The following is a 17,789-nucleotide window of genomic DNA, read 5'->3' as shown; positions in this document are numbered from 1 at the left end:
AGTCCCATGGAGGAGCGGGAGGTGTGCAGGTGTCTGGCATCTGAGCTCAGTTTGAGGCAGGGGCGGTGTTTGGTTCAGCCTCCACAGTGAGACGCCACTGAGGCACTGCTGCCCCCTTGAGGTTGAAGAAGTCACTGGCACAAATGGCAAGACATCCCATAAGGAGGCCCTGGTGGTTACAGTCAGTAATGCAGCAGGTTCGAACCTGCGGCTCCGTCACCTGAACACAGTTGGAGGGCTGGGACACGTCGCCGCTCACACCTGACCCTAACCCTAACCCTCACACCTGACCCTAACCCTAACCCTCACACCTGTCTCTACCGCCGGTCCTCAGTGTCTCAGCAGACCTCGTGTGTTTGGATTCTGCCTGAGCCTCCGTCACTTCCTCCACCCTGTCCCGTCAGGACACGTCGGGACACCTCGGCGTTCCAGGTGCCACGAGGCCGCCGCCTCCAGCCTCGAGCGCCTGAGACGCACGGAGGATAGTTTGTGTTTGAGTGGAGGATTTCTCTGAGGAGACACCTGGAGAGCCGCTCAGCGTTCTGCAGGATTCAGGAGATGCGGAGCTAAAATCGTTCCTGTGAGTGATCTCTTCCTCCTCCTCCTCCTCCTCCTCCTCCTCCTCCTCCTCCTCCTCCTCCTCCTCTTCCTCCTCCTCCCTGTTCCTGAGCCGCCAGAAAGGGTTAAATTTTGCACCAAATCTGAAACAAATGGTATCGACATAAAAATCCCCGCAACAATTTATGACACAGAAGTGAAGACGGGAAGGCTTCATGCACTCCTAACCCCTCGTGACCCTCACACCCAGAGCTCACATCTTCTTCTTCTATTTGGATTCTACTGTTGACCAGATTCTTGTTTCTATTGATTATCACATGTTGAACACTGACAAACATTCAAAGAGGTGAGATTATAACATCGTGTTAAAATAATGACTCCTATTTTTTGAAAGAAGAAAACTGGCAAAAAAGCAGCGACAGAACAAATTTATTGGTTGAGATTTCCATCAGAGACTCAGCAGATATGAAATGATTTCCTTACATGTTTTATTTATTAAAGTTTTTTCCTTTCTTTTTCTGTTTTTGTGCTTTTTTTTCTTTTATTGTCATTTAGTCTTGTGATGTATGCAGTTTTATGTGAGTGCATGTATAATAGAAAAGAAAATCCAAAATATACATAGTACAAAAAAAGAGTTTTGTTTAGTTTTATTCCTTGTGACGTGAGGTTGGCTGAGGAGAGCTGGCAGGACGTCCCAGCAGAGATCATCTGTTCCTGAGTTTGGACAGACGCCCGGCTGGTTCACACACAAGCGGCCCAATAATCTGGTCTGAAGCGGCGACATCGAAGCGTCGGTGTGAAGCTGCCTCTCGCCTCAGTTCTTCCATCGGATTTGCTGAGAGGAAAGACAGGAAAGACAGTTCAGATTCAAACAAACTCTGATCAGCTCAGAGGAAAACCAGCGAGGACTGCTCCCCCCCGCCCAAATTATACATCTAAATTATGTGTCAGGGAAAATATTCTCTTTTTTGGCTCATTTTTAAGGTCATTTTATTGTTTTCATTTTTTTTTTTTAATTGCAGGATTTCAGGTCATTTCCGTGTCTGTTTTTTTTTTCCTTTCCTTTCCTGGTGCAAACCTTCAGGTCTGGAGCTTCTCAGTCGTCCAGGTCCTGACATGCAAGCAGGATCAGAGTGAAGTTGACTGGACTTGACAGGAGATTTCAGAAATCTGAAATCTAAAAGATTTCTGAAATCTCCTGTCAACTTTCAGGTCCTTTTCTTGTACCTTCCCACTGATTTCTTGCTAATTTTGGGTCATTTCCTCTGAAGTTGCTCTTTACATTCTTCCATGTTTTGAAAGGATGTTTTCATTGCATTTTGCAGGCCAGGTTGTTTAAATTTCCCAGGTGTTTTCCACGTCTGGAAAACTGGTCTGAAAACGTCCAGGTTTTCCAGGATGTGTGGGAACGCTGTGATTTGCATCTGAAAGCTGGAGAGCGTCACGGGCGGCAGTGAACCTCCCACAGTGAGAACGCCGTTTGAGTGGCGAGCAGAAACAGGTCACCGTGATGTCACCGTGACGTCACCGTGATGTCACAGCCCCTCACCGGGTTGCTGAGTAACTCGTCGATCTTCCTCTCCTCCTCTGAGCCTCGCTCCACTTTCCCTCGGTATCCTAGCAACAGCTGCCGGTCCTTCAGGTCTCGGTACGTCTGATTGGTCCAGAGAAAAGCCAATCAATGATCATTACAGTCCAACATTAATCTAACATATAATATATAATATATAATAATATAATAATCTAATATCAGTGTGACATCATAACATCATTACTGTAATAAAGTGAATATGGTCACAGTGTTTCTCTTCTCTATGACAGGAAACACAGGTGAGCAGCTCAGAGACTCACACTGATGACGATGAAGTGACATTTATATTTCTGAGCCAGAGCGACTCTGAGCTCCACGTCGTCCACCAGGCCCACGTACTCCTGCAGCACCTGCAGCACACCCACCACCACTGTTATTACTGATAATAATGATGATCATAATAATAATAACAATAATAATAATAATGCAATACACTGCATACTGATATCAGTGCCGTTAATAATAATAATAATATTAATAACGATGCTGCACCACACAGTGCATGCTAGGCTCCCAGGACCCGAGCCACCCAATGGGGCGAGTGGGGAATTATATATATATATATACACACACATATATATATCTACTGTATTTCACCAATTAATCGCCATCAGGAGGTCATGACAGTGTGGATACCTGACAGAAAATGACACTGAATCCATATTTTTGCCAAGATTTGGGCTTTTAAAGACAGTGGTCTTAAACTTCTGATCAGCTGATGAACAGCCTGTTTCAGTTTAAAGGTTGTTTGCAATAAATTGCTGACTCAGTTTTTTTTTCACTCACTCCCATTTCTTCTTTTTGCATTTTGAAGCTCTACTTAGAACCTTCTGAAGATCCAACAGTGCGAAATGTGAATTCTTGCAATTTCTCAGCTGGTCTTAAGATTTTGATCAGGAGTGTATATGAATATACTGATGACAGCAGTGCTCCCGCAGCACCTGAGCATCAGGTGTACGGCGCCCCCTACCTGCACGGGGGCGTTGTTCTTGCTCAGGATGTCGGCCACCCTGCTGAAGCTGAGCGGCGACTTCTTCCTGGTGAAGCCCAGCCAGTTCCTGCTGGTGAACAAGGCGTCCACGTCGTGCCACGCCTTCAGCTTCGCCCGCGCCGCCAGCGCCGTCACAAAGTACTGCTTCTCCGCTATCTGGGGTCAAAGGTCAGGCTGTCACCTTGTGCACCGACAGGTGGCTTCTCTCTGTTAAATCTGTGCACAGCTGACCCAAACTAAGTCCCGCCCCCAAGTGCAAACCAACCAATCGCAGTTTAGGAAATGTCAGCCAAACAACACGTTTCTGCTCTGAAGCCGATCACGTCCAGGTGAGAGAGCGAGCACCTGGCCGGGTTCCCAGGTGGATCTTTCTGTCATGGCAACGACGAAGTTAAAGTCAGCCTGACGTTAGCTCCACCCACGCAGACGACCTCTTCTACCATCGTTGTGACATCGCTGAATACTACAGCTATTGCCATGACAACGGGAACCACCCGGGAATACTCGGATTTTCTGAGAACCAAAGACCCATCCGGCCACACAGGGCCCTGTCCCGGGCCCCTGGGCCCCTGGGCTGCGGGGCCCCCGGCCCCTGGGCTGCAGGCCCTCTCTACACTGGGACAGATTGAGCAGAAACCCCAAACAATAGTCTTATAAAAAAAAAAAAAAAAAAACTGCGAGAACAAACATGGAGCAGCTGATCACTGAATGTCAGTGTCTCTGTCTTGTCTGACCTAGCAACAGTAACTAAGGGGGGCGGGACTTAGACCCGTCAATATCAAGATGCATGAATACATTTTATTATTATCATCAAACTGATCTCACCCTGAACGTCTGACGGATGTTGGCTGGACTGCTGTAGGTACCCTGAGAGACAGACAGGGAGACAGACAGGGAAACAGACAGGGGGACAGACAGGGGGACAGACAGGGAGACAGACAGGGAAACAGACAGGGGGACAGACAGGGAAACAGACAGGGGGACAGACGGGGACAGACAGGAGGACAGACAGGGAGACAGACAGGGGGACAGACAGGAGGACAGACAGACAGAGAGACAGACAGGTCAGTATTAGTCACATCCAGGTGAGCATGTGTTTCTAAAGATGGTGCATCCTGACTGGGACACAGTGACGTTTCTACTTCCTGTTGTTGTTTGTCTCCTGGCTGTTGGTCATGTGTTTACGACCAAAACAACAACAGAAAAACAGGAGAATCATTTCTGGATGACAGCTCTGTGGTTGCCATGGAAATAAAAACAGCTGTACTAAAGTTTTTTTTTTTGAAGGGAATAAAAAGATTAAACGAGGGCGAGTGAGCAGGTCACCTCGGTCTCGGCGTAGTGGTAGAAGCAGCAGTAGTACAAGGTGGTGATGAGCGGCATGTTGAGGATGGAAGCTCGTCTGGGAAACTTCTGGAAGATTTCCACTTTCCCGCCAGTCTCCGCCTGCCTGTCGGTTGCCTAGCAACATCACAGTGGGATTAGACTGTTTACACCGGAGTGGATAAACTGGGGTATAAAAGGGTATAAACTGGGATATTAAGCAGGGTATGAAGTGCTTATGAAGTGCGGTATGAAGCGTGGTATAAGGCAGGGTATAAGGCGGGGTATGAAGCGGGGTATGAGGTGGGGTATGAAGTGGGGTACGAGGCGGGGTATGAAGCGGGGTACGAGGTGGGGTATGAAGCGGGTTATGAGGTGGGGTATGAAGCAGGGTATGAAGCAGGGTACGAAGCAGGGTATGAAGTGGGGTATGAGGTGGGGTATGAAGTGGGCTACGAGGCGGGGTATGAAGCAGGGTATGAAGCCGGTATGAGGTGGGGTATGAAGCAGGGTATGAAGCGGGGTATGAGGCGGGGTATGAAGCGGGGTATAAGGCGGGGTACAAAGCAGGGTATGAGGCGGGGTATGAAGCGGGGTATGAGGCGAGGTATGAAGCAGGGTACGAGGCGGGGTATGAAGCAGGGTATGAAGCAGGGTACGAAGCAGGGTAAGAAGTGGGGTATGAGGCGGGGTATGAGGTGGGGTATGAAGTGGGGTACGAGGCGGGGTATGAAGTGGGGTACGAGGCGGGGTATGAAGCGGGTTATGAGGTGGGGTACGAAGCAGGGTATGAAGCAGGGTACGAAGCAGGGTATGAAGTGGGGTATGAGGTGGGGTATGAAGTGGGCTACGAGGCGGGGTATGAAGCAGGGTATGAAGCCGGTATGAGGTGGGGTATGAAGCAGGGTATGAAGCGGGGTATGAGGCGGGGTATGAAGCGGGGTATAAGGCGGGGTACAAAGCAGGGTATGAGGCGGGGTATGAAGCGGGGTATGAGGCGAGGTATGAAGCAGGGTACGAGGCGGGGTACGAGGCAGGGTATGAAGCAGGGTACGAGGCGGGGTATGAAGCGGGGTATGAAGCGGGGTATGAGGCAGGGTATGAGGTGGGGTATAAGGCAGGGTATGAGGTGGGGTATGAAGCGGGGTATGAGGCAGGGTATGAGGCGGGGTATGAGGCAGGGTACGAGGCGGGGTAGGAGGCGGGGTACGAGGCGGGGTATGAGGCGGGGTACGAGGCGGGGTATGAGGCGGGGTACGAGGCGGGGTATGAGGCAGGGTACGAGGCGGGGTATGAGGCAGGGTATGAGGCGGGGTACGAGGCGGGGCGTGGGCAGACAGACTGTCCTCACCTCGATGATGATCTGCCTCTCCAGCAGGGTGTAGTGGTCCTGAACGTGACCTGCGTCCTCTGGGGAAAAGGGCAGGCTGGGAGCACGCCAGCCAACACAAGTTAACTTCATTTAAAACAGATTCAAGAGCAAATCACAAAACGCTCAGGTATGGTGGCCTGCAAGGGCCAGTTTACCTGACACAGCTCTTCAGGAAGTCCCTCCGCTTGTTTTCATCTGTGATCCTCAGGTGCTCTTTATACTGAAGCAGCTGCCGGTCGCCATGGAGACAGACAGGAAACAACATCAGTGCTGGAGGTAACTAGATACTAAGTTACAACTAACAGTAATCAGTTTCATTTTTAGCAGGAACAAGTAACTTAACTGAAAGGTTTTCAGACCTTTTTTAAGTTTCAGACCCCAAAACTGAGTTTGAATGAGCCGCAGTGATCTGGGCCTGTAGGGACGCTGATATGAGATACCTGAGGCTTTGTTCATGCACATTTCACAAAACACATTTTCACTAACCCTAACCCTAACCCTGAAACACAAGAAATCTGATCAGCATCCCATTTCTATGATAATGTGAAAACAATGCTCTGATCCAGCATCATTATTATCACATTACTGTCGTCATTATTATTCACTGCAGCTCTCAGTGGCCATAATGTGATAGCTGATCGGTGTGTATGTACATTTTATTACAATGTCATTACACAAGTGACAAACTATTTCATTTTCAACAAAAATGAAAAATATATCAACATCTAGGGTGGTTAATAACAAATAAAAACAACAATGTCCATGTTTCATTGGCATTTTAGGGGAAAGGTAATAACTGCACACAGACGAGCCGGCCCCGCCCCCTGGGCTGAGTCACCTGATGCCTCGTCCCAACAGAAACCTGAGGCCTGTACCATAAAGCTGGATTTCAGCTTAGCGAGCTAACTTCAGGCTTAACCCTGGCTTTTCTGTACCATAAAGGTGGCTTACTTTTTATCGGGCTGCGTTGCCGTGGTAACGTATGCTGAACACCTAACCTGCTCCGGAGCAGGTTAAGTTGAGGATAAGAGCTCAGCAGGTAGAAAAGCCCCACCTACTGACCAATCAGCTCTATGGGAAAATGGCCTGCCCATTTTCCCTTTCTTCTTCTTTTATAAAATTAAAATTAATACATTTTACAATTCTTCTTGTATTTTTTTTTTTTGTTTGTTTGTTTGTTTTTTTTGTTTCTCATGACTGCACTGTCCAACCAAAAATTGATCTTGTAGACTGATGTAGCCTAATGTTTTTTTTTTTTTTTTTTTTTTTAATGTTTATGAAAATAAATTAGGGGAATTTAATTCAGAGGGTTAAATAAAAGCCTGATGAAATCCAGGCCAGCCTCTGGGCTCCTTTAGGTTTCCATTAGTTTGCTCATATTTAGTATTTAGGGAGTCTGCCCTGAGAAGTCCACATGAGAGTTGATGCTAAATGTTTTACAGTCTTTAAGTGACAGTGAAATAATATTTTAACCAGCAGAATAATCACGAGGCGTTAGATGCTTTATAAAATGAAATATCAAAACCAGTTGAATCAAAGTGACGATTCTGACGAAACTCAAACTGAAGGCAGCGGCCCAGCGAGGGTCGCCCCTCACTGTTAGAGAGGGCCAGTTCCTCTGCGGGAGTGTGTGGCTGAGTGGGAGACACATTCATTTATTGAACACGCACGTTACTGTAGTCAGTTCTACTCGTGCCGTCATGGTGTGGAAGTCAGATTATAATCCCACTAATTTACGCATTGACACAGACGGCGATTTTTTGCCACCATTCCTTGCGGCTTTTGGCAGCTGCAACTGTGTTGCTTTTTGCCTGGATAATTGATTTATATTCCTCGTATTTATTAATGATTATTGTCCACTCCTCGGTTGTGACGTGTGCAGCTCGGGTAGATTTTTCCATGTCTGCGATTGGTCGCATGCAGCAAACTCCGCCCTTTTTATGTGAGCGCGCACAGATCTAGATTGGAAAGCCTGGGTTGAATTAGTGAGTTGATAGCCGGCTTTATGGGACCGAAAATCCTGAGTGCTGATGTCTGGTTAAGTGAAGCCAGATAAGTAAGAGAAAGCCCGACTATGTTAATCCAGCTTTATGGTACAGACCTCTGGACTCTCATGAGGATTCATTTGACCAAGGAACCAAACGGTGGGTCGAGGTCTCTGAGCCTGATACGTCCAAACATAATCATCTCATGAGGCAATGGCATGGACTTAAACTGATTGAAAAAGTCAAAAAAAAACTGGGAAAGATCAGAGAAATAACCATTTTGATATAAACAAAAGTATATGTGTTGTTTTGTCTCCCTCAGCTCTTTTCATGACCGACCATTCATGGAGGAAAAAAAAAAAAAAACACCACACTGCATCGATCTGCTGTCCTGCTGCTGCACTCGCTCACACAGAGCAGGTGCAGTTCACAGTTTCACCAGCAGGTGTCCCTGCAGGTCTGACCTGGGGCACACAGGGCCAGGACTCTGATCCAGCAGCACCGAAAACCTTCAACTTTTGTTTTTTGAGCGCTAATTTTTGGAAACTTTTTCCCCACTAATGTCGATTTACTAATTTTACCTTTACGCTTTACTTTTTTTCAAAAACATGGGAAAAAGGTAATGAGGAAATTAACAAGGAATAACTGAAAAGAAAAAAGAAAAAAGAAGAACAAGAAAATGACCAGAAAATTAGCAAAAAATAAAGTGAAAAAACAGAGCAGACGTTTCCCCGTCTGCAGAGCGAGCTGGAGTCATGTGACCGCCAGCTCTGCTCTGATTGGCTGTTTCATGGGTTGGGGTTAGAGTGTCACGTACCGCCTCGTCCTCCGTCCTGCCCAGAGCCCTGCAGGGGACAGGAACACAACATGTAGAGCTGCACCATGTAGATCTACACAACACATAGATCTGCACACACCAGGTAGAGCTGGACACAATATAGATCCACACAGGTGTAGAACCATGCAATGTAGATCTACAGAGATAATATAGAGCCACACAGGTGAAGCAGGTGATATAGAGCCACACAGGTGTAGAAGCAGGTGATATAGACAGGCTGTTACCTGTAGAGCTCCAGCAGCAGTCTCTGCTCTTTGCTCTCGGTCAGGTAGTGGATGAAGTGTCTGAGAGCCGTCTGTCTGCTCTCCAGCTCCCGAAACAAAACCTCTGCAGACACACACACACACACACACACACACACACACACACACACACACACACACACACACACACACACACTGAACAGCAGCTTCAGGCTCAAACAGGGACTAAGCTCATGGCCTTGTGGTCACAGATTTTTTTGAAAAAAAAAAACCCTCCGTGCACACGGGAACGCAGAGACCCGTCGGGCTCGTGCACGTGAGCGTGAGCGTGAGCGTGAGCAAGAGCCAATCAGCTTCCACACCTTCAGGCTACAGGAAGTGGCCTGATGAAACAGGAAGTGGTCACACTTATGAAGCTGCCTCCTGTTCACTGGCCACACCACAGAAGAAGAACACACTGGGCTGGGGAGTGGACAAACGGCCGAAACAGGAAAGAAAAAGTTGGATTTTCAAAATAATGGTCTCAGTGTGGAGCCCCACTGCACCCTGGGTAATGAAGTGTTTTAAGCATGAGCTGATGCCAGGAAACAGTCTTACCTTTACTGAGAGACTTCTTTAAATAGATTAAAACCTGCAATGTGAAGAAACACACTGAGTTAGTGAGGCTGGAGGCGGGGGGGCGGGGGGCGGGGGGCGGGGGCGGGGGCTGATGACATCACCACGACACACAGGAAGCAGATACTTACAGCGGTGATGACGTTCCCGTCGTGCACGCCGACCGCCTCGTCCAGCAGCAGCAGCTTCTCCTGCAGAGAGCGGAACTTCTCCAGAGAGACAGCCTGAGCACACACACACACACACACACACACACACACACACACACACACACACACACACACACACACACCAGACTGAGGTTAACAACAGGACCCTGAACACAACATGAAGTGATAATGTGTGTGTGTGTGTGTGTGTGTGTGTGTGTGTGTTAAAGTGAAGGTGTGTTTCAGACCAGCTGCTGTGTTCTTGTTTCTGAATCAAACACGTCATCGACCTCAAACCAAAGCCTTTCCTCATGTTCCTCACCTTCCCCTGCTGCATCCTGTGGACAGTCTCCTCAGGCGACCAATCACTGACGTAATCCTGACGTCACAAGATGACATCATCAACAGTCTGACTTTCACATTATTCCAATATCCAGATTATTCAGACAGATATTCAGATTATTCAGACAGATATTCAGATTATTCAGACAGATATTCAGATTACTCAGACAGATATTCAGATTATTAAAACAGATATTCAGATTATTCAGACAGATATTCAGATTATTCAGACAGATATTTGGATTATTCAATCTGTCAGAAACTCAGATTACTAGATGAGATGTTCAGATGATTGAGGTAGATACTCAGATTATACAGATTATCAGACAGTCACCTTGTATTCAGATTTGGGTTTTCGCAGCTCAGGAGCATAGAGTCTGACGGACGAGTCGCTGAGCACTGAAACAGAGATGTTCACATGTTCACACGTTCACATGTTCACACGTTTACATGTTCACACGTTCACATGTTCACACGTTCACACGTTCACACGTTCACACGTTTACACGTTCACACGTTTACACGTTCACACGTTCACATGTTCACACGTTTACATGTTCACACGTTTACACGTTCACACGTTCACACGTTCACATGTTCACATGTTCACACGTTCACACGTTTACATGTTCACACGTTTACACGTTTACACGTTCACGTGTCCATGTGTTCACATGTTCACACGTTCACACGTTCACACGTTCACACGTTTACACGTTCACATGTTCACACGTTTACATGTTCACACGTTTACACGTTCACATGTCCACATGTTTACATGTTCACACGTTCACACGTTCACACGTTCACACGTTTACATGTTTACATGTTCACGTGTTCATGTGTTCACATGTTTACGTGTTCACATGTTTACACGTTCACACGTTCCCAGGTTCACATGTTTACACGTTCACACGTTTACATGTTCACGTGTTCACACGTTTACATGTTCACGTGTTCACACGTTTACATGTTCACGTGTTCACATGTTTACACGTTCACACGTTCCCACGTTCACATGTTTACACGTTCACACGTCCACACGTTCACGTGTCCACATGTCCACATGTCCACGTGTTCACATGTTCACATGCTCACACGTTCACACGTTCACACGTTCACTGTCATGCTGATGTGGTCAGAAGACACTGAGAGGATGAAGACTCACCCTCAGAGAAGGACTGGAAGCTTTTGGTCTTGCCTGCAGAGAGAAGCAGGTTAGACTCTGTCCACCTCACCATTTTCAGCACAAAGCCAACAAACAAACAAACAAACAAACAAACAAACAAACAAACAGCTGAGATCTGAAGGAGACACAGTGCCTCTGTGAATTCTGTCAGCATTACTGACCTGGTCTGTTTAGGTTTGTTTGTTTTTAAGGAATATTTTATAAAAGATAATCACATGATCTTTGGGTCACGTGTGCGTGGCAACATGTCAACATTCCTGCATGTTGACCTCATGACGTGAGAATACATGTTGTTGATGTTGATGTGCTGACACAAAAAAGGTCAAAGTTACAAGAGAACATGTCAAACGTTGAGCAGCAGCTCGGCAGCGTGTTCATACAAATGTTCATACAAATATTAGACTTTTGTTGTTGGCTGTGATCATTGTTGCAGCACCTCCTCCTTTGAATAAAGTGTATTATTGTCTTAGCTTAAGGCAGCACAGTGCTGTAGTGGTTAGCACAGTAACAAGGTCCTGGGTTTGATTCCTGCCCGGGGTCCTTTGTGCAGAGTTTGCATGTTCTCCCCGTGTCTGCCTGGGTTTCCTCCACCGTCCAAAGACATGCAGGTGAGCTGGACGTACTAAAGTGCCCCAGGTGTGACTGTCAATGTGTGTGTGTCTGCCCTGTGATGGACTGGCGACCTGTCCCAGGTGTCTCCCTGCCCTCCGCCCAGTGAGCGCTGGGACAGGCCCTTGTGAGGATAAGCCATTTGGACAATGAATGAATGAATGAATGAATGAATGAATGAATGAATGTCTTAACCTAATGACAGAAGGTGACCACACTTTATGTTAATAGATCTCAGTGTTGTCAAAATGATGTGTTGTCATATTCACTGAGAAATGGATAAAAGTGTTAATGTCATGTTTTAATTTCTAACTCATGCTGCACAGTCCATCATCTCTCTCTCGCCCTCCTTACCTTTGAAGAGCGAGCTCAGCGAGTACCCCGAGCTGTTCTTGGGCAGCGACGGCGTCGTGTCGATCTTGGGGAAGCTCTGCTCTCGCAGGCTGGACGCCGTCTCCCTGACCGACCACGAGATACCTGCAGGAAACAGGAAGCAGGAAGCAGGAAACACACGGTGAGGAAGCTGAGGCTCCACTTCCTGTTTCTGAGTCTGAAAGGAAACGTGAGATGCCCTCACTTCCAACAGGCTCTCCGCTCCAGCTGACCTTCTCCACCTCGTCTTCATCCTCCTCCTCCTCCACCAGGCCGCAGATGCTGTTCACAGCCTGCCTGGACTCCTTCAGCTGACACACACACACACACGCACGCACGCACGCACGCACGCACGCACGCACGCACGCACGCACGCACGCACGCACACACACACACACACACACACACACACACACACACACACACATACACACATACACACACACACACACACACACACACACACACACACATACACACACACACACACACACACACACACACACACACACACACACCAGGTGAGCACATTCATGAGGAAAACATAACAGGCAACCTACAAGAAACCACCTAAAACTGGCAAGAAATTTGAAAAAAGTTTTATGAAACTGACCTGAAAATCTGCACAAAAAGAAGAAAGAAGAGTAAAAAACAACTTTAACCCACCATCAAAACTGTCCTAAATAAATAAATGAATAAAATAAACAAAATAACATTACCTGAGAATTAGCCAAAAACACAACATATTGTTTTCTCTAAAAATATAAAAACTCCAGAGGACATGTTGAATGTGCCTCCTGTGTCTCTGTGGGTTTTGGTAAGCAGTTGCTATGGTGACATGATATGATGTGGACTTTCATTCATGTTGTGGAGATGCAGGTGCTTGTTAGGGCGTTGCTAGGTGTTTGCCAGGATGTTGGATATGGTCACTAGGTGTTGCTATGGCATCTTAGGGTGTAGCTGTGCGGTTGCTACGGTTTTCTGGGTGGTTGCTAGGGCCTTCCTATGATGTTTCTGATGGTTGCTAAGGTGGTGTTGTGGGTGGATGCCACAGTGCTGCTAGGAGGTTGCTATGGACTTCAAAAACACTTTGACAATGACCCTAAATGTTAATATTACAGACGCAGATTAAAACGTGTTCTGTGGCCGACACCCATGTAGTAGAACATCCTGGTACTCTTGGCATACTGCGTCTGACACACTGTGTACTGGGACATACTCATTCTTATTTTCCCTGCTACAGAGTATGTAGAGTGTTGGAATGCAGGGCTGGAGTGCAGTGAGGTCACCTGGTGGAGCTCCTGCAGCCTCTCGGCCTCCGTGGCTCATGTTGGACACACCTGAGGTATGATGTCACTCCACGCAATACACACCCATTATAAACTCAGTCGGGCCAAAAAAAGCACCAAACTTGAACTGTGTTTTCTACCAAACTAAAACAGATATCGAGACTTTAACTTGACAAACATAAAGTTCCAGTTCTGCTGAGCCGTTCAAGCTTTGAATGGAGTTTGTAGGCGAAAGAACGAGGGAGCTGTGAGGCTTTGAAGATGCATGGGGGTCGGCCGGTTCCCCTTTCATTTGTAATGCGTTGTAAAAAATGCAAATTTAATCTGATGCACATTTTTCATATTTTGCGCGCAGACACAGCACCAAATCTGTGTTGTGTAGAGTGCTGCAAACATTTCTAATGGGCGAAAAAAGGTGCATATAAACTGGAATTGGGAAAATCTGTTGAGTCAAGTGGCTTCCAACAGCCACAGCACACTTCTTCTTCTTTTCGTATTTGGTGTGTGTGCGGAACAACTGCAGGAAGAGCAGCCAAACAAAGAAGTGTACAGAACATTAAAGAAAAAATAATGATAATATATGAATAAACTATGGCAGATTTAATGTGCCTCTCTTTGCTCTGCAGGAAGGAACAGAATTCTAATAAACAACCAGTTTTCTGAACATTTTGTTTCTAAATTTTGAAATAATTTTCTCTCTTTTTTGCAATTTCATCAAAGCTAATTTTTTTCTTTCTTTTTTTCAGGTCATTTTCTTTTCACCCCCCCGCCCCCGTCCCCGCAGCGCCCCCCACTGGCAGCCTCACCTTAGTGAACTCATCATCCTCATCGTCAAATGTGAAGGCTTTAAACTTGGAGCTGTTCCAGTAATCCTCCTCATCAGCTTTACTCTTCATCATCTGAAACACACAGCACACTTCATCATCATCATCATCATCATCATCATCATCATCATCATCGTCTTCATTTAAAACCCTCTCCTGGTGGTTGAGGGGCGACTGGCTGCTGGATCACCAAACCTGCATCCAAGCACACCTGAGGCCTGTACCATAAAGCTGGATTTGGGCTTAGTGAGTTAACTTCAGGCTTAACCCTGGCTTTTCTGTACCATGAAGGTGGTTTACTTTTTATCGGGCTACGTTGCCGTGGTAACATACGCTGAACACCTGACCTGCTCCGGAGCAGGTGAAGTTCAGGATAAGAGCTCAGCAGGTAGAAAAGCCCCACCTGCTGACCAATCAGCTCTCTTGGAAAATGGCCTGCCCATTTTCCCTTTCTTCTTCTTTTATAAAATTAAAATTAATACATTTTACAATTCTTCTTGTATTTTTTTTTTGTTACTCATGACTCCACACTGTCCAGCCAAAAATTGATCTTGTAGACTGATGCAGCCTAATGATTTTTTTTTTAATGTTTATGGAAATAAATGAGGGGAATTTAATTCAGAGGGTTAAATAAAAGCCTGATAAAATCCAGGCCAGCCTCTGGGCTCCTTTAGGTTTCCATTAGTTTGCTCATATTTAGTATTTAGGCTGGCTGCCCTGAAAAGTCCACATGAGAGTTGGTGTCAAATGTTTTACAGTCTTTAAGTGACAGTGAAATAATATTTTAACCAGCAGAATAAACACGAGGCGTCAGATGGTTTATAAAATTAAATATCAGAATCAGTTGAATCAAAGTGACGACTCTGCTGAAACTCAAACTGAGGGCAGCGGCCCAGCGAGGGTCGCCCCTCACTGTGAGAGAGGGCCAGTTCCTCTGCAGGAGTGTGTGGCTGAGTGGGAGACACATTCATTTATTGAACACACACATGTTACTGTAGTCAGTTCTACTCGAGCCGTCATGGTGGGGAAATCAGATTATAATCCCACTAATTTACACATTGACACAGTCGGCGATTCTTTCCCAGCATTCCTTGCGGCTTTTGGCTGCAACTGTGTTGCTTTTTGCCTGGATTATTGATTTATATTCCTCATATTTATTAATGATTATTGTCTACTCCTCATATGCGGCTCGGGGAGATTTTTCCATGTCTGTGATTGGTCGCATGCAGCAAACTCCGCCCTTTTTATGTGAGCGCACACAGATCTAGATTGGAAAGCCTGGGTTGAATTAGTGAGTTGATAACCGGCTTCATGGGACTGAAAATCCTGAGTGCTGATGTCTGGTTAAGTGAAGCCAGATAAGTAAGAGAAAGCCCGGCTATGTTAATCCAGCTTTATGGTACAGGCCTCTGGTTCAGGTGAATGTTGTTGTTGTTGTTGTTGTTGTTGTTGTTGTTGTTGTTTATCAGTCTTATCATTGTCCAGCTGCCAGAACTCCTCAAAACAATTCAAAGTGCTGAAACTAAAACTCTTTCACTCCTCTGAAAAGTTTAAAAACCGTCTCTCTATCCACACAAATCTCTTACATTTAAAATGATCATAGTTACACATTTTAAAAATAAGCACTGCATGACTGAAGCTCTGGTCTATAGCACCATCTGCTGGTTCATGTTGGACCTGCACGTCAGTGCTGCCAGGACACAGCGCTTTATAACATACACTCTGTACAAGACATATGTCACAACACACACTCCACATATGAAAAATAAAATGCTGTTAAAGGGGCGTCTTATTCACAGATTTTACAGTTCATGATAAGATCCACAACAGCAACAACCGGGGATCGAACTACGGGTCCCAGGAGACTGTCAGAGCCCATATTCAGCATCTTAATTTCTGAAACTGATTTTTTGCGTGTCTGCTGTGTGACAGTGAGCAGACACAGACATGCAGTCTGCTCACTGTTGCAGGAACTGCCGTCGCCTCCCTTCTCCTCCCGACATGACTCGCTCTCCTCAGGCCACCGAGTAACTTGAGGCTGCCACTGCAGGTGCGCTCGCTTGTTATTTAGGCAGCTTAATGAAGCCTTAACCATGCGTTCGCCCCCTGGTGGTTGGCTGACTACTGGCTGAGAAAGTGCTTGATTAGATTCGCAGCAGAGCCGCATTTTACATGTCAATATCGCCGACGATCAGGCTCATTTAATCGTGGCAGCCAAAATCGTGATCACGATTAAAATTCAATTAATTGTGCAGCCCTATTACCTGATCAGCGAGGTTACCTGATCAGCGAGGTTACCTGGTCAGCGAGGTTACCGGGTCAGCGAGGTTACCGGGTCAGCGAGGTTACCGGGTCAGCGAGGTTACCTGATCAGCGAGGTTACCGGGTCAGCGAGGTTACCGGGTCAGCGAGGTGTGTCGAGTCTAAAGAGTTTGTTGTGTCATGAAGGTGACTCTCTTTTGACCCAGCTTCATCGCCGTGGTCTTCCCTGTGTTTGGGAGGCAGGAGCAGCACCAGCTCCTCCTGCCTCCTGGGCAGGAGCTGCTGCAGCTCTGCTCTCCTTGTCCTAATGACCTGCTGGGAGCAGACTCACCCAGAACCTGTTCTTCTTCAGGCAGACACAGGAGAACCTGAAGATCTGCAACAGGAGCCCTCAAGCAAGTTAGCATGGAGCTGCTAACTGCAAGGAACTCGAACCAAGCAACAACCGGACCTCCAGTCTGGACCACAAAGACTTCACCATCCAGGACGGAACCACGACTGGACCGGCCCCGCGGGACCGGACCGGCCCCGCGGGACCAGTCCGGCCCTGCAGGACCGGTCCGGCCTGGGGAAGCTGGGTGACTCCTGGCTTTGGCAGCAGACGCTCTGTCTCGTCATGTCAGTGACGCTCTTTAACTGGAAGGGGGCGTTCAGGTGTCAGTTCGTTGTCTCATGAACGTCCACCCCACCTGAGGGGCCCGCTCGGTGTGTCCCACCTGGCCGAGCCACCTGTCCTCTGGCTCCAGCAGCCACAGCACATGAGTGTGTGTTGTCTGTCTGCTGATCACAGTTTGGGTCTCATGACTGAGCTGTGTGACACACCTGTTTATGGGATGCGCTGCTGTCAAAGTGCTACATGACATTTCTAGCACTGATTTTAATGACACATATCACCTGTGTGTGCTTAGTCTGCAGGTGAGTCTCCCTCACAGCTCACAGGAGCCGCACCTGAGCTCACCATCAGCTTCTGCAGGGAGCTAACAGGCTAACAGGCTAACAGGCTAACGGGCTAACAGGCTAACAGGCTAACAGGCTAATAGGCTGACAGGCTAACACGCTAACACACACACACACACACACACACACACACACACACACACACACACACACACACACACACACATTAGGTCCCAGCGGCTCCACATGAGTTTCAGTAAGAAGTGAGAAACAAACTGTTTACCTTCTCCAGCTGCTGCTTCCTTGTTGTTGTTCTTCTTCTTCTGTGTCATGGCGGCTGCCAACCAGCGTTGAGGCGCATTAGCGCCCCCTGGTGTGGC

General features: G+C 47.1%; 1 protein-coding gene across 3 annotated transcripts; it reads right to left on the bottom strand.

Annotated features, from left to right (window-relative positions):
* Positions 1-970: 970 nt before the first annotated feature.
* vipas39 (VPS33B interacting protein, apical-basolateral polarity regulator, spe-39 homolog) lies at positions 971-17,772 on the bottom strand. Of its 3 annotated transcripts, none has more exons than XM_030047584.1 (19): positions 17,693-17,772; positions 14,233-14,325; positions 12,343-12,448; positions 12,120-12,242; positions 11,136-11,168; positions 10,302-10,366; positions 9,948-10,004; positions 9,608-9,700; positions 9,459-9,492; positions 8,883-8,985; positions 8,638-8,665; positions 5,991-6,064; positions 5,815-5,890; positions 4,467-4,601; positions 3,966-4,007; positions 3,120-3,296; positions 2,410-2,499; positions 2,108-2,212; positions 971-1,393 (listed from the first exon to the last, which is right to left on the bottom strand). In XM_030047584.1, the coding sequence occupies exons 2-19, from the start codon at positions 14,323-14,325 to the stop codon at positions 1,373-1,375; spliced, it is 1,455 nt and encodes a 484-aa protein (XP_029903444.1). In that variant the 5' UTR covers positions 17,693-17,772; the 3' UTR covers positions 971-1,372. The 3 variants fall into 3 exon arrangements, with proteins under 3 accessions (XP_029903444.1, XP_029903446.1, XP_029903445.1); XM_030047586.1 differs by lacking the exon at positions 17,693-17,772 and adding an exon at positions 17,407-17,425; XM_030047585.1 differs by lacking the exon at positions 17,693-17,772 and adding an exon at positions 16,844-16,987.
* Positions 17,773-17,789: the final 17 nt, after the last annotated feature.

Source organism: Myripristis murdjan, chromosome 24 (genome assembly GCF_902150065.1).
Source record: "Myripristis murdjan chromosome 24, fMyrMur1.1, whole genome shotgun sequence".
NCBI lineage: Eukaryota > Metazoa > Chordata > Actinopteri > Holocentriformes > Holocentridae > Myripristis > Myripristis murdjan.
The sequence above is the reverse complement of the archived record's forward strand: the minus strand, read 5'-3'. Positions and strand labels throughout refer to the sequence as shown.

What these genes read in the sequence shown, in the direction of transcription:
- vipas39 (XM_030047584.1), bottom strand. Translation starts at nt 14,325, where the DNA reads ATGATGAAGAGTAAAGCTGATGAGGAGGATTACTGGAACAGCTCCAAG. An exon ending in AGGATGATGAGTTCACTAAG is followed by an intron (nt 12,449 to 14,232) that starts GTGAGGCTGCCA and finishes TGTGTGTGTCAG; the next exon opens with CTGAAGGAGTCCAGGCAGGC. An exon ending in GTCACTTCATCGTCATCAGT is followed by an intron (nt 2,213 to 2,409) that starts GTGAGTCTCTGA and finishes TGGACCAATCAG; the next exon opens with ACGTACCGAGACCTGAAGGA.